General features: G+C 46.5%; 1 protein-coding gene across 4 annotated transcripts in view; it reads right to left on the bottom strand.

Moving 5' to 3' along the window:
- Positions 1–332: 332 nt before the first annotated feature.
- LOC147619367 (Met-10+ like family protein / kelch repeat-containing protein) overlaps positions 333–16,744 on the bottom strand; it is a 48,775-nt gene continuing 32,363 nt past the window's right edge. The window contains exons 2-12 of one of the 4 annotated variants that reach the window (XM_086772993.1): positions 14,019–14,209; positions 13,495–13,937; positions 12,045–12,428; positions 10,912–11,928; positions 2,739–2,868; positions 2,269–2,504; positions 1,937–2,072; positions 1,302–1,378; positions 1,095–1,201; positions 845–988; positions 333–674 (exon numbers count right to left, since the gene is read on the bottom strand). In XM_086772993.1, the coding sequence (XP_086629119.1) occupies positions 879–988; positions 1,095–1,201; positions 1,302–1,378; positions 1,937–2,072; positions 2,269–2,504; positions 2,739–2,868; positions 10,912–11,928; positions 12,045–12,428; positions 13,495–13,937; positions 14,019–14,209 (2,831 nt within the window). In that variant the 3' untranslated portion in view covers positions 333–674; positions 845–878. Of the gene's footprint in view, positions 989–1,094; positions 1,202–1,301; positions 1,379–1,625; positions 1,742–1,936; positions 2,073–2,268; positions 2,505–2,738; positions 2,869–10,911; positions 11,929–12,044; positions 12,429–13,494; positions 13,938–14,018; positions 14,210–16,744 lie in introns of those variants that run through there. The other 3 variants (XM_086772992.1, XM_086772994.1, XR_015261842.1) reach the window with 3 other exon arrangements.

Below are 16,744 nucleotides of genomic sequence, written 5' to 3'. Positions count from 1 at the left end.
CACACACACACACAATGTGTGTGTGTGTGCAATGTGTGTGTGTGTGTGTGTGTGTGGGATAATGACACACATTGTGTGTGTGTGTGTGTGTGTGTGTGTGTGTCTATATATATATATCCATGTGTGTGTGTGTGTGTGTGTGTGTGTGTGTGTGTGTGTCTATATATATATATCCATGTATGTATGTTAGCCGGTATACATATATACATACGTACATGCATGTGCATGTATGTTAGCCCATATACATATACATACATTATGCATGTATGTATGTATGTATGCATTAAACAACCTAACACACTTATCCCTCAATATCGTACACACTAAGCTGACACGATAGATAATCCCTACAATTAAATCCACCCTGTATCAACTTCATGATGGTTACAATCTATATGTTCAGAAACTTGTCCATATACAACTTTCACCAACTATAAAAAGCATGGCAAGTTCTTTTCAGCTTACATGTTAAGTACTAAGGTTTATAACACTGAACACATAACATGATCTCATTGAAATTAAATGTGGTTGAAGGATTGTGATCAGTTTAAGGATACTTAACAAAGCAACATCGTCTCCTCCTAGTAACTATGCACATGGTGCGTACAGTCCAAAAAACCCCTCATACTTGAGTATATGATAGAAAGTTTTAGTACTCCATTGCCAGAAGTGAGCTGAAGATAAAATCGTTTTACAGTACCAATTCAAATTCTCTCTCTCTCTCTCTCAGAGACCTGTAACAACAAAAAGATAACTGTGATGCTTGCTTGCAGATTGAATGCATTGGTCCATGCTACTTTGAAGTTGAGCCCTCATCAGCGAATATCAGCTTAAGGCATCTTACCCCATGTTAAAAGTTTTGCAAGGAGAATTCTGAATCATCTTTCCAATTTCACCTTGCATTTGACATCAACAACGAGGTGCCTTATATGAGGTGCATACCATTTTACCCTCTCAACATGGACGGCATGAATATCCCACACAAGTCCTGTTGTTTTATTATGACCACATCAGAGAAACCGACTGAGCTGCCAAAAACATCGAAGAAAACTTCTGAGCAAGAGATGGTCATAGGGAAAAAAAACAGCACCCACCATCATTCTCAGACAAGCTTCTTATTGACACACAGACGTGATCAACCCATTGTTGCTCCTCCGTGTCCTTCACATTTCCATGAATATGCAGCATGCCACCGGCAGGTCTGAACATGAGGACAAGTCAGTATACGCACAAATCAAATCCCTTACTCCTCCTACGTCCTTTTATGCTCTTGGCCAGTAAAAGAGAGAAAGCATGCTCACCGCAAAGCTTTGATAGCCACACCCCAGCAATGCTCACTTGTAGGGAGAAGCCCCAGGCAGACTCTGTCTGCTACACCCTGAGATGACATTTGCATTCACTCCAAGTGAAAAACACTGAGATGGTTTAATCAGAAAACCCCACTGCTGAAGGCACAAACATTTGATTCAAAAATAACACCTTTTGAGACTGAATTAGAGAGGCTCTTTGTGACAGCCACATACACAGGCTTGGCCCTACTGAAGATCTTATTATTTACTTTATTACTAGATAAAAGAAAACAGTGTGCAATCCTGAAAGGCATTTGCCTAGTGGTTTGAGCTTACCACTCCTATAGTGAAGATTTTACACATTTCAAGCTTGGGACTCTTCTTGTATGGAGGCACATACAGGATTAAATGGCGCTGCATGCTATCAGTTCCCCGTTCCACCCACATGTAGTCTGCCTTATCAGCAGCCAGCCATAAAGGGACCCAAACCACCACACACACACACACACCTCTTCTTTCCTTTCACGATTTTATGCCTCTACATACTATCACAATCAAATCTCTCTTAAGTATAAAATTAAGAAAATGCTCTTTCTGAAAAACAGGTTTTCTTTTGAAACTGCAATGAAGTTGAATTATTATTTTACATGTGGAGCCGTAATGCGATTGTCCCCTTCCAGGACAGTACAGCGATCTTCCACGGCATTGGCATGAAGATTATACCGAAGGGCATCCAATGCAGGAGGATTCCATTCACATGCATAGACTCTCTTTGCATTAGCCCTGCTTTCAATGGAAAAAAACAAAATCATTCAGATCTTGAAAACAGTGTGAGCTAGTCACTAATAACGTACAAACTTGCATCGCCGCCCCACCCCATCCCGTATACCCTACCCCCGGCAGCTCCTTCCCACCTTTTTTGCAAAAAAACATATTTATTCTTGAGAGTAAAAGCTTTCATGCACATGAAATTTCTTACTTTAAAAGGAAAGGTAAGACAAAATATCCAATGCCAGCAAACAAATCCACGATTGTTTCACCACTGCAATCCATTTTAGCCATCCTAAGCTTTTCAGATATATTTCCTGAAGAGAACATGCATCTTGTGGCATCAAAACAATATAAAATGCCATTCTCCCGGTGATGTACCCATCCATTGCGTCCAAACAATAAGAGCAGATTGCTGTCTCTTGTGCTATTTGCTTTCACACGAGCCTGTTATCATGCAAAACAACCATAAATTTTTAATCAATAATATAAAAAAGGAGTCAGGGTACAGTTTGTATAGATCAACCAAGAGAAGGCTGTTAATCCTTTTCTGTATTTGAAAGGTCAGCATAGACTCATGCTTTATTTGAGAGAAAACAAAGGTTTATCCGTTATTTGAGAAATTTCTCTTCCTTATGATTGTCCAAAATCACAAAACCACCTAGATAGGTGAAAACTAACCTGGCGAGCAACACGATGCACATTCAAAGACTTTGCTACAGTTGTCCATAGAGCTTGCCCTAATGAGGACCAAACCTCACTCGTAAAAGAATTTGCAGGCAGCACTGCCATGTCGTCAAGTAGTTCCCATCTGCATACAACCATACACAAACATGTGAGACTTACCACTATCGTTGCAACCTTTTCTCAGTAATAGCGTAGATTCTGATTAAGAAAGTAGAGTTTAAGGTTTGTTGTAAAGGCTCCTATGAATGCCAATCCTGCTTCTGTTCTCCTCCTTAATTATCATCATCAGTTCCATGACCACCTATTTGAGCCACAAATCATTGGCACCATACCAGATAGCCCTCCTAATAACCCCAAGTCTGTGCATTTGGCCAATGCTGATTTACCTGCCACTGACATTCATATTGCTCAAATTGTTTTCAACCTATACATTCTCATAGACTTTGCCTGCACACTGGAATCCACCATCACAAGCATGCACACCAATTGCTATCTTGGTGCATCTCTATATAAATGGGGCAGGATGATGGTCTGCAACTCTCCAAACCTACCCTGTTCATGGCCTTAGTTGAAATGGGTGTCACGAGTGTGCATTTCCCGAATACAATAATTAACCGTTTAATCATTCACATAGTCACATAGCCTCACACAATGCAAAACTGTAAAATTTTATAAATAAACAATATCTTGGTGCATCTCTATATACTGATGGACCAGATGATGGTCTGCAACTCTCCAAACCTACCCTGTTCATGGCCTTCATTGACATGGCTGTCAGGAGTGCGCATTTCCCAAAGACCTTAATTAACTGCTTAATCATTCACATAGTCACATAACCTCACACAATGCAAAACTGGAACCCCCCATCACAAGCATGCACACCAATTGCTATCTTGGTGCATCTCTATATACCAATGGGCTGGACGATGATCTGCAACTCTCCAAACCTATCCTGTTCATGGCCTTAGTTGACATGGCTGTCACAGGCACGCATTTCCCGAAGACCTTAATTAACTGCCTAATCATTCACATAGTCACGAATGGGAAAACACTAAAACGGGCGGGCGCACCCACAACAGAGGCCCTGATATAGTGTACAGACAGGAGATGACAGGAGATGACTGCTAACAGTTCCAGTCCCGTAATGAAGCACGAGTCATGGGCCTGATGAGGAGTAATTGATAACACAAAATTGGTCACCACGATTCTTAACTCCTTAATTGAGTCCTATTAAAGTTTCCATGCTTCTCTGAATCTCTCTATGAGAGGAGGAGGCAATCCTATATCCTTTGAGGAGTTGGTTGGATTACTTCTCCATAAGGAGTAGACAAGGAAGAACAGATCTAGGGGTGATGCAAGCAGAGGAGACCAAGAACAACCGCTAGTATGTATAAGTCTCTTGTGTGGGAACGGCCTCTTAAATGTCACATGTGGTGGAATCATATTTAGCATATGTGGTGGCATCACATCTAGCATATGCTTTAGAATATGTAATGAGGTCTCTCCTTTAAAAAAAAGGACATACTTCTATAATGAATTCATGCTTTCCACTACATCTTGTACTTTCTCAATCCCTTTGAGCTTGTGCTGATTATCTTGTTGATCATCATCTCTCCCTCTCTTCTCCCCACTAGTGTGTGGTTGCATTCAAGGCATTTGTCAACACATACTACAAAGTTGCTTGTCCGCTCCATTCACACCTCATCCTTGCTAATCCTTAGCCTTTTGGGGAGGTCCTATCAATCTCTAAAGACTGGCTAAGCCTTAAACCTAATTTTGCGTTAGCTTTTTAACCTTAGTCCTCAGCCTTTAATGACCTTGGGGTTAGTCCATCCCCTAAATTCTAGGTTATTGACCCCTAATTAATCTTGGGGCTGTAACATCTGATGTGGTGTACGTGCATAGACTAAGCATACCATACATGTATACATCTTGAAGATGTTTATTTTTACAGTTTTAGAGGTGTGGCAGGGCTGTCGGCTGTCCCCAGATTCTGGCCGACTGCTTGCTCCGGTACCCAACCTGTCGAGGTGACTTGGCCAAGCACTCCCAAATAGCTCCACGAGTTGCTATTCTGGGTGTGGGAGGGCCAAAGTGGGCAAGCCCTCACTTGTAGAGCACTCATCTGAAAAACGTGGGCTGTTAGGAGCTGTTTGGACAGGAAAAACAGCAAGTTTACTCATTTGCATGAGCTACAGGTGGAGTACATGCCAAGAGCAAGAGTCCCAGGGTTGGCTGGCTGCTATTTCTCTCTCTTTCTTTCTCTACAGGGCTGGTCGACTGCATCTACAGGGCTGCAGGCTGTTAGATTTGTTTCCAGAAGCTGGCGCATGGCTGTTGGGACTGTTTTTGTGCTACTCTGTTGAGAACAGGGCTTGGACGGAGTGAACAGAGCCTCAACAGGAGCTGGCTGACTGTTTTAAGGGCCATTATTGGCTGTTTTTACAGGTTTGCAGGAGGTTTCTCGCGACGAAACTTGAGCAAACATGTCCCTAGACAAGTATCAGGCCTGGGGATGTGATCTAGTGGAACCTGTGGGTGGCCAGTGAGCCAAAACCATGGCTGGTTACTGTTTTGCAGGTTTGGGACAGCACTTTGTTAACCGCTCTATCAAAGTATAGGAGTGGTTGGTGATCACTCTACCCTAGTTGGTGACCGAGGGTATTTCTACAGGAGCGGTTGGTGATCGCTCAACCTTGGTTGGTGACCGAGGGTGTTGCAACAGGAGTGGTTGGTGACCACTCAACCTTGGTTGGTGACCGAGGAGTTGCAGGTAATGTGTTTACCTATGTTTTCACAGGTGGATAAATTTGGTGTCGGCTGGATGAGTGGGCTGGATGAGTGTACTCTCCAGGCACCCGCATCTTGTACATATAAATACTTATGTTGGTAATAAAGATACCTCAGGGGGAGGCTGGCCCAACTTCAGCCCCTAGTGCTGTGTCATGCGCAAGTTGGTTTATGTTTGTAGGATGTATATGCTCATGTAATGTTTCACAATGATGGTAATCATGTATATGCTCATGTAATGTTTCACAATGATGGTAATCATGTATATGCCAAGAATGGTTGGTGTATGTATGCTGTTTTGGTAGTGAATTGGTTCCGTATACACGTGCCTGTTTGTGACAGTCTCATTGGGATGCATGATTGTGGATCTTGCGGAATCTACAGGGTACGAAGGATCTTGGACTCTTCTATGACACTGGAGGTGAAACAAAGGACCGAGTTCGACTCCAAGGTTGGAGTGACTATGATTGGGGAGGAGATCCAGACACGAGGAGATCTACATCAGGCTACAGTTTTACCCTCGGCTCAGGAGCAGTTTCATGGAGCAGCAAGAGGCAACCAACTATTGCCTTGCGTCTACAAAGGCAGAGTACCGGGCTGCTTGTGGTGCTGCTTGTGAGGTTGTGTGGCTGCGGAGGTTGCTTGGCGAGATTGGGTTTCCACATAAGGAGCCCACGGTCATCCAATGCAATAACCAGAGCTGTATCGCTATTGCTCGGAACCCGGTCTTCCATGGTCGGACCAAGCATATAGAGATACAATATCACTTTGTTCGTGAGAAGATCTTGGCTGGTGACATCTTGCTTCTTTATTGTTCAAAGGAAGACAATGCGGCGGACCTCTTCATGAAGTCTCTACCTCAAGCTATGCTCCCGCGGCACTCCAGGTCACTGGGGTTGGTTCCACATCTAGGAGCTGAGAGGGGGTGTTAGCAGTCATCTCCTATCTGTACACTATATCAGGGCCTCTATTGTGGGTGTGCCCTGTTTTAGTGTTTTCCCATTTTTTCTCTCTCCATGTATTTTTCCCATTTTTCGGAGGTGTGGTAGGGCTGTCAGTTATCCCCAGATTCTGGACGACTGCTTGCTCAGGTACCCGACCTGTCCAAGCACCCTGGTTGACTGGCTTTTTCTGGTCAGGGGGCTGCCCATGGCTGGTCGTGCTGTTGTCGGCCTATTTAAGGCTGGCCGACCAGCAGCCTGGGACCATATAAAATGGCCCCCTTGCCCCCACACTCCACATTGTAGATTCCAGGATTTTCTTTGGTGTATATAGCAGAGTTACACATCTTCTCTCTCTCTCTCTCTCTCTCTCTCTCTCTCTCTCTCTCTCTCTCTCTCTTATCTATGTCTTGGTCTCTACAGCCGTTGTCTTCATTTCCGCTGTGCATTCTAACAGGAACATGGTCTCGAAGACCACCCAGGCAGCTATAGGATCGGATGTGACATACAATTGAGCACTTTACTAAAAGAGCAATCATGGCCATTGCTTGAGCATCACAAGCATCCCACTGTCTTTGGTCTTCAATGAGTCCAACAGGCGGTGCTGAAATGCCTGACACAACTTGTGCCATAGTTTGTAGTCGCCCTTAATGCCTAGGAGGTGCCAGGAGTTGGTGCTTCAGGACGAGGCTCTTGCCCCTTGACAATTAATAGACTCTTCAACATGAAACTCCATAATGAGTAGTTGTGACCATCGAGACAATCTTTAGGTGTCATGAATGCACCGAACCCAGAAGGTTCAGTGGAAGCAACTCGTTGCGACATCCTCACAGTAGTACAAAATTTCCCAAAGCTGGGGAGAGAATTAGGAATAAGAAAGTCCCCCCTTGATGTGAGCTCTTGGGAAAATACGAGAAAAAGAGAGTAACGGGAGTGTGCACACAAGGCACCGGGAGATGACGGGATGGAAGGTGCGATCGCCAAAGTATACGAAAAACAGGGTGTATACTTGGTGTATACTTGAATGAGCTAACACAAGACACCAAGAGTATTGGAGTACAGCTCGACTATCCTTGGCTGGGAGGGTGGTGGTGGCAAATCAGGTGCTGTTAGCGACCATGTGGTACATTACGTCTTGCTGGATCTTCTCGAGCTCTTGCATCAACCAGGTACAGAGGCTGATCAGGAACTTTCTTTGGTCTGGGCAGGACGGTCAGCCAGCCCGGGCAAAGGTTGCATGGGCAGTTATTACACTTCCGCTGGCTCAGGGAGGCTTGGGCATTATAGATCCAGTCGATCAGAGTAGAGCCTTTGGGGAAGCTTATTGTTCGGGGGCTGCTTCCAGGCGCTGAGCCTTGGAAAGAGCTTCTCTTGCAGCGGCTAAAGGCTCGGGCTCCCCCAGCAGGGGGCACTTGGGCACTTGAGATTCGCTGGATCTTCATAGAGATGAGGAGGACAGGCCTCAGTAGAGGATGGGAGGACAGATTTGCTTTGAGCATCCTGAGAACTTGGGAGCTGCTGAGACCGGGGCTCTCTCAGCGACCTCCTTCTTGTGTTGAGGAGCGGGCCAGACAGCCGCTCATCTGGAGCCCAACGGTTCGCACAGAGCAGGGTCATATGCTAGGTTCTCGGCCTCGTCTAGCCTGGGGACCTTTAGCGGCAGGCCCAACACGTAGTTTTGGAGACCGGCAAGCCTTCTGCAGTCTACCAGAGGAGATCCAGGTGGAGAGGCTGAGTCACTTCAGAGGGGGGTTGATTATGAGGGATGATATTCAGGAGGCACTCACAGAGGAATGGTTCACGCCTTTCGAGAGCTAGTGGCCCCACGGTGGATGGGAGCCTTTACACAGTTGGAGATCCTGATTGCTGTCAGAGCTTGCGCTGAGGATGGCAGATGCCTCTACTATGAGATTCAGGATGAGGGCAGACTTCAGAGAGTGGAGGTGGAGTCGCCTTTGGTTGCAGAGTGCACCTTTCAGAGGATACATGTAGTGGCCGCCGCTTCTCGGAAGTGGCATATTGACCCCGACCCTGCAGATGTGCTCCCGGATTGGCGCATATGGGCATATGCAGCGCGCCCCTTGGCCCGGCTACAGTGGGACCCTGGGGAGTACGAGTGGCATGATCCTTATGCATCCCTTGAGGCCACAGAGATCACCTTTTTCCAGTATACTGTTCGGCTGGGGCGGCATATTTTGGCGGCGAGGAGGATGGTCTCTCCAGCTGCAGCGGGGCATTGGCGGCTACAGGGACTCTCATAGGACTTCCTGGAGGATTTTTGGGCTCGGCTCTGGGCTAGTCGACAGGCCCGCAGGATCTCGACTTTCCAGTGGGGGCTGGTCGCCCACAGGGGCTCAGCAGTTGGCACCTGGCTTGTTTACAGCGGTCTTCCGGCGGCCTGCATCCGATGCGGCCACCCTATGGAGACACAGAGACATTGCCTTTGGGATTGCCCTCAAGCGCAACAGATTTGGCTGCGGATGCTGCGTATTCTGGCCCCCTCTCTCCAGAGGGTATGTTTACGTGGGGTGCCGCTACTTGGTCGACTTCGTCAGGGCCTACTATGGGCTATGAGATGGAGCAGGACAGTCAGGCCATCAGATTCATTAGGGGCCAGCCTCGCCTGGTTCCGGCACCGGATTTCTCGTCCGCCAGCTGGACAAAGAGAGGGATTTACGATGGGAGCTTCTCAGCAGCCTCACCATCTGGTTCACCTGGAGGGCCCGGTGTTTCACGGCCTTTGAGGGGAGACTCGAGCCACCAGCGGCCTTTCACACCACCTAGCGCAGCGGCCCCTTCTATACCTTACACACGGGATCCCCCCGTTGGCATTACAGGGCACCTGTTTGGCTTTCCCCCCCCCTATTGTATGATTTTGCCCCTCAGTCCTTAGTACTGATGCTTGTATTTTGCAGCACCTAGGGAGAGTCTCCCGGGCTGCCTTACTGTATTCACTGCTCTGTTTCTCTTATGAGCAGGAGAGATCTTTTGTAGCTCTACGGGCGTTTTTATATAACTAATGAAAGGATCTTTTCTCGGAAAAAAAAAAAAAAGACTCCAAGAGTATTGCACAAAAACAAGAGTGCCTATGGAATCTGGATGCTTCCACTTTACAAAAATTCCCCTTATGAACAAGAATCCCCAAATATGAATCACAAAGGCCTTGACTTTGACAAAAAATGTATGAAAAGAAAGCCCCAAAACTTGTGTACCTCTATGGACAGGATGCTGATGTGAGCTAAGCTGCTTCTTCCCTCTTTCCCTTAGACACCCAAGGGACAGCGAAGCCGAGCTGGAGCCAAGAATAGAGCTGAGATGGAGCCGAGAATAGGGTCAAGTCGGAGGAGAAGTCGTGGGCAAGATAGTAATCTCAGACGACAGGTTGAGCTGGTCTCGGAGCCAGCTAAGGCAGCACACGAAAGCGAGGCTGAGCAGGGCAGGCTGCAGTGGGCGCACATGCCAGACATGGAGGGGCAGGACTAAGTGCAGGCGCCGGCAGGGCGGAGCACTATCTAGCGGGTGCGGGCTAAAAGCCGATGGCGGTGGTTGGCTGTGCACTAGCGCCGCCTAACTTGCTAGCAACGGCGGGCTCTGGAGCGGTGACTGGTGGCGGAATGGCTTTGAGACGATAACGATGGGCAGCGGCAGGCTCGGGGGCTGCGACCACATATGCCATTTAAGAGGTTGTTCCCACACAAGAGACTTATACATACCAGCGGTTATTCACACACATTGGAACCGCTTTATATAAGCCTCTACATTCAGTGCTAGTTTACTCAACCACCTAGCATTTGTTTATTCCCACATTAATCACTATTAATATTTAACAGTGTGCGATGCCAGGGCATGTTGTCCAGGCACAGTTGGCTCACAACAATTCAGACCTCAAGCTCGGGGGTGGTTCCGGACAGGAACCTATGGTTGGGGCTAGCCAGGTTCTTTCACACAGTCTCATCCATCATGGGTTTGATGCAGGTTATCCTAACCCTAATAGGCTTCTCAGGTATGTGGTGCTAACATTGGTATCAGAGCCAAAACTGCTGATCATGTGCTTCACGCACCCGTCATTACAAGATTCTCTTTAGCCTGCCTTCTGCAAGGCTGCCTGCTCAGCATTCCACCAGAAAAGGAGTGGTGCAATGCATGCAAATGCTTGCCTCAATTCCCTTTGTAACTGAAAAAGAAATGGACTGAATTTTATGTGCAAAGTTGATTAGCCATATGTGGCATTTTGTTGTTTTTCAAGTCAGACTTAGAGTTGACAGAATCCCAGATAAAAAAGGGTAAAGCCCTCATAGCAAGCACCACAAATATAGAAATGACAACAAGATCAAAGCATGCACCCATGTTAGCTAGTAAGCAGTCTTATTTCATCAGGATTCAGCCTGAGTAAAAGAAACTAGAAATTCCAAAACAGATGCAAAGCCAAACTTTACCTCTTTGGCAACTCATCAAGCAGAGATGGAGGCATGCCATGCTTCTGCAGCAGTGAAGATATTGCAATGTGCAACACTTGCCATGGGTGTTTTGACAACTTCAACCCAGCGTGTGGTTTAAGTTGGACAATCTTGAAATCAATGAGACTTTCGGCAACCTCAGCAGTGTGGCAACCCTTGAGTATTTCCTGGGAATGTCTCGCATCTGCAGCTTCCAATTCGCACACCCCCTCTCTAGTAATAGGGAATATTACGTGTAAGCCATCGTCTCCTGCTCTAGCCTTCCTTTTCAAATCCAACCAACCAAGCTGCTTCAAGTTATCCTTGCAAATCTTTGCATGCACCTTATCAATCTTTAATCCCCAAGCATCATTCATACTCATAACCTCATCTTCGAGATGATTGATTGCAAAATCTCCTGAACCCTTTTCATCATCTTTGACTGCTAGATGTGGTGACAATGAGGCCAGGTCCATCAAAAAAGGTGGACTGAATTTAATACCAAAAGCATAGCAGCACAGGCCACCACCTATTATCACAATCTGATCTCCGATACAAGTGGCAGTATGGCGTACAAACAAGCATTCGCTAGGTAGATCAGTCTTGACATGCACCCATTCCATTTTATCCACATTCAACAAAGAGACTACATTTGTGTGCTTAGTCAGTGGACAACCACCGAGTAACACAAGAAAACCAGAAGAAATGGTCATAGAGTGAGAAAATCTAGGTATCGGATTTAGATTCACCATGCTCCATGTCAAGCTTACCAGATTTAAGACCCACAAATCCCCAAAAACTGTCCTTCCATCAAAGCCACCAAACAGATAAACCTTCCGACCTACAACTGACAAAGAGTGTGAGTAACGAGGGGCCGGCACATGCCCTACACATTCTACTCGACTCCATTGCATGAGAGACGTGTCTAGAATGAAAAGATCCCCTAACAAGTTCACATTATCCAGGCCACCAAAAACATATATCTTTTCCCCAATGGTGACTGCTCCATGTCTGTGCCTGCAAAAAGAGAGCACAAAATTTTATATTTTAATTGGCGTGTACATGCTGCTTTGAATCTTCTGAATATCCTATAAACCATGATAGATTGTACAGCCAGCAACATCAAGCTCTACCTTGGAGGAAAGAATGCACCTCTAACTTTTGGATACAGCCACTGCATTTTATCGAGTATAAGCACACAAACATCTCCCAATGGCTTGCTTGGATCCTCTCGACCTCCTATCACCACTATCTTTTGCCCAACTAAGGAAGCAGTGTGCCCCATCCTCGCAGTAGGTGGATTTTCTGCACAAATTGACTGCACTTTGCCATCATCAATAGTTAACAGAACCAAGTCCTTTTGTCGGCACTGCCTAACAGAACCTCCATATCCACCAAAAATCAGCAGTGACTTTGAAGGCATGCCTGGTAAGCAAGGCAAAAAGCATGTTGAATGGCCCCATCGGTAGAGCTTCTCTGATGTGACACTCAGACAACTAAAAACCACACCTCTGGACCTGTATGGAAGTACACACTTGGTCAAAAGTAAAATAAATTGTCTGCACAGCACCTTAACTTAATTCACACTTCAGAAAAGGAAGCAAAACAACACTTGGCAGGTAAACCAGTAAGCAGCAAATTGAAGAGCGGCCAGGAAAAAGAAAGCCAACATAACACAGTGCCGACCCCCCACATTCTGCTAGGCACCCATTCTCACACAGACATCAATGAAGAAGCTGCTGCTAACTGCTGATCTAACATGGCTGCCAACCTCTGGTCTCGTACTGCTTGCAAATCCGAGAACACTATCCTAAGGCATCTGGGATATATCATATAACTGCAAGAGTACCATCTGCAATGATGAAGGGCTGACATAACAAGCCCATCTCAAATCCACTCCTGGGCCTGCAACTTAGTCTGCAAGAGCAACTTGACCCCTTTCTCCATAATGGAAACGCTCTCTTACTGATCTAACACCAAGCAATCAGAAAAACCATGCAAGAGAAATTTGGATATGAACTTTGACTATGTGTGCCCAGTGCTTAACCGCTTTCTAAAAGTCTTAACTCACCCAAACTCCTACAGTCCCCCTATCTTGAGAGTCAATAACACCCACCCTGGTGTCGTACATACAGAATCCCATCTGGGAAATCATTCCATTCAGCAGCCAGGGAGCCCCTTCAAACACTGACCAGCAGCCAGAGAAGCTTCAGAATCAACCCCAAACTCAGCAGATTACAGCAGCCTTCATCCCACAGCATTCTTGCAGCCTGAAGGAGAAAAATCAGACTTGCTCTCTTCCCAGCCTGATTAGGACAGAGAGAGCACTGTTCAGTTTCAGCCTTCGCCTTCACATTCTTTTGCTCTCGCATAGCAATAGAGAAAATGCTAATTGAAGGCAGCATTCTGGGACTATTCTGGGGTGTGTTGAACGTATCACTGAAGCCCAAACAGCAGTTTCAATGTTTGCTGAGAAATCATAATACATAGAAATCAAATGAAGTCACTCATAGATAGAAAATCAAAGTGTACAAAAGGCACCTCTAAGAAGTTTACAGAAAAATGAAGCGTGACAACACCTACCTACCTTTTTCGCGCAAATCAAGGTGGTCCTGCTCTACCCTTGGTGCACACTCTTGAGCAAAAACATGTTCTACTTCTGAATCAGCCAAGTCAAACACATTCAGCTCAGGAAAATCATTCATTCCCTGTAAATTTTGATCTCCCTTAGGCTTCTGTTCTAAAGTTTCTGCAATAGTAAAAGAGGCATCATAATCCACTCCTCCACCATATATTGGAGCTAAGGCGCATAGTCTCGCTTCAACTTCATCAAGTCTAGACATGAGCCGCACCTGTCTCTTTTCAAGTTCAGAAAGTTTCCTCCCTTTGGGGTCAAAGCTCCTTGCTTTGCTCTTGCATTCATGACGACAATATTTTTCTTTTACATATGTAGACGGCTCCTGTAACTTCCTTCTTATTTCCTGGCTAGTGGATTCAATACCTTTATCATGTGAAGGACTCTCAACCTGCAAAAAAGCAAACCTGGCTATGATCGAGTCATGGCAAAACAAGAAATCTTCGCCAACCTACTATACAAATCATAATACCTGATCTATGAAAGCAGACAAAAATTTATCTGTCCTCTGATGATTGTTCAACATCTTCACATTCGCAATGCGCACAAGAAATCTCAAATAATCTTCACTGACCAGAAGGCGACCTCCTTCTGCAAGTGGAGCCTCTATACGAAGTGAACATCGAACGGCAGCAATTATGCGCTTTCTTATGCTCGTGATGCCTGTAAAAACCATCAGAATCTGAGTGTGCACAAACGCCCCTAGTTGATATCTTTAGTCCTCCTGAATCCCACATATGTTTGAGCCATAGCCAGAAACTTGGCACCTGCTCATGCACAGGCAAAGCTGAGGCCTTTCTAGGATTGAACTTGCAGTGAGAGAAGCAAGTTCAATTTTTAGAAAGATAAACAAAAGAGACAAGTGTATGGACAATGACAGGAGGCATGCATCCGGTTATAGAAAGCAACATGTGTTTTGCCATAGACATGGAAAAGAAGAAGGAAACCTGTTTCAATGAGAATACATACATATGGTAAATGGCAAGGAGCCATGCATGCAGATGATCAACATGTGTACAGCTAAGGAAGATGGCAGTGTGTGTTTTGCAGGTGTCAATGATCTCTCTCTCACACACACACACACACACGCGCACGCGCGTGCGGGTGCGCATGCACACAGATGTATTTGGGCAATGAGAAGAAAGCAGAACTTGTTCTGCCACTAGAAGAAGGCATGTTCATGGGCAAGGGAGAAGGGCGAGTGTGTCAAAAATTTATATTTGGACAATGAGACCAGAGTCACATGGGGACGGGGGACGGGGACGGGGACGGGGACGGGGAAGTGCCGTCCCGGGGACGGGGTCGGGAACGGCAAAAAAAAAACCTCTTTTTTAAAAGCAATTTAGGAGTTGTATGCATGACATACATATAGAGACACACTTTGAACAAAATTTTACACCGAATAGACAAAAAAACAAGAGTCATTTTGAGCAAAATGCGCTAATAAAACATCGATGGCACACTGATTATGTGATTGATAGTCTGATAGATACAAAGAGATAAGTACATGCCTCATGGGCAGTGAGGGTTACAAAAAAGAGTGGGTACAAAATAGGGATACTAGATAGATCACAATAGATCATGGCCATTGGCAGTGGGCACAAAAAAGGTGAGATGGCTCAAGGCTCAAGAGTCAAGCCTCAAGCTCCTGAAGTGCTAGCCTCGCGGGAGGCTTGGAAGTCGAAGTCGTCGATGCCATTTGAAGCCTCCTCCTCCCCCTCAGGCTGTAGCTCCTCCTCTACCTCCTCAAGATGCTCCTGAGCTGCAGGATCCTGCTGTGCCATCTCCCATTCGGTGAAGGGATCCGCCTTCCCTGTTGCTGTCGTACATAGCATGCGCAAGTTAGCGCTCACAAAAACCAAATCACTTGCCCTTTGTACTTCAAGGCGGTTCCTCTTCTTAGAGGCAATGTGACTGTAAACGCTCCAAAGTTGCTCCAAGCAACTAGAGCTCACAGCCTGGCTAAGGATGCGAATAGCCAAGCGCTGCAACTCCGGCCCATCTGATCCGTAATCCTCCCACCAAAGAGGAGACCCAATCTTGAGGCGGTCAAGCTGTGCATCTAAACATCCAAAAGATCCCTGCCGCGTCCTGTACTGAGATAGCTGGTCTCTGATCTTCCGCCTGATGGTAGGGTCGGGCTCTAAGCGCTCCAAAATGATCCGCCATCCCCTGCTTACTTCCTTGTCGGCCTCTTGCTTTCTGCCCTCGAACTCTGGATCAACCACAAAGGCAGCCGCAAGAAGAGGGGAGTAGTAGGAGTTCCACCTGGACTCACATAATGAGTGGATCTCCTCAAACTCGGCCCTGTCTGGCACAAGCTGCTGGAGTGACTCGATCATGCGATCCATGGCCTCATAGACCTTGCCGATACATGGTTCATGGCCGTCAATGACTCGTAGAAGGTGAACAATAGGCTTGACCAAGGCATCGAGTGTCTTCACCTTCTCCCACCAAGCGGCATCGTCGGCGCGATCTCGGCACGTTCTCCCTGTTGCCGATTTTGACTGCGGCATGGCAGAAAATTCATCACCAAGGAAAAGCCCTCTTAGGGCTCCGCCACATGTAGACAAGCGGCCTAGCATGAGGAAGTTGTATGCAAACCTTGTCTCAGAATACTTGAGGAGGGAAAGAGTGCTCCTTTTAGAGAACTCATGTCGCAGCCTTTGGTGGTTGAGGACAAAGGATACAAGCTGGTTAGCCTCCTCAATGGTGGGTGCAATCCAAGGCAAGGCACCTATGTCTTTGAGGAGGTTGTTGAGACAATGGACCATGCAAAAAGAAACTGTGATGGATGGATACATTGACTCAATAATGGTCCCGGCTGCCCTATTTGACGCCTCTCCATCCGCCACCATGCCGACCACAAGCTCCGGCCCAATGACCTCGATCGTGGACGCCCATTCCGCGGCAAGCACATCCACGGCCTTCCCAGTGCCACTCGCATCATGTGACTCGATGAAGTACACTTTGCCCCTTGAGTAGGCCACCACTCCATGGATGGAGCGCTTGCGCCTGTCACTCCATCCGTCTACAATGAGAGAGACTCCGTTAGTCTCCCACGTTGCCTTTGTATCCGCCGCCGCGTGCTCAACGGCCAACTTCTCCCTATCAAGCAAAGTGGTGCGAATCTTTTCCGATGAAGGTGGCACATAAGAGGGGCCATATTCCCCGATCTTTGTGGCCATCTCACGGAAG

The sequence above is a fragment of the Cibotium barometz genome, chromosome 33 (genome assembly GCF_041138505.1).
Source record: "Cibotium barometz isolate CiBa-2024 chromosome 33, ASM4113850v1, whole genome shotgun sequence".
Lineage (NCBI taxonomy): Eukaryota > Viridiplantae > Streptophyta > Polypodiopsida > Cyatheales > Cibotiaceae > Cibotium > Cibotium barometz.
The sequence above is the reverse complement of the archived record's forward strand: the minus strand, read 5'-3'. Positions and strand labels throughout refer to the sequence as shown.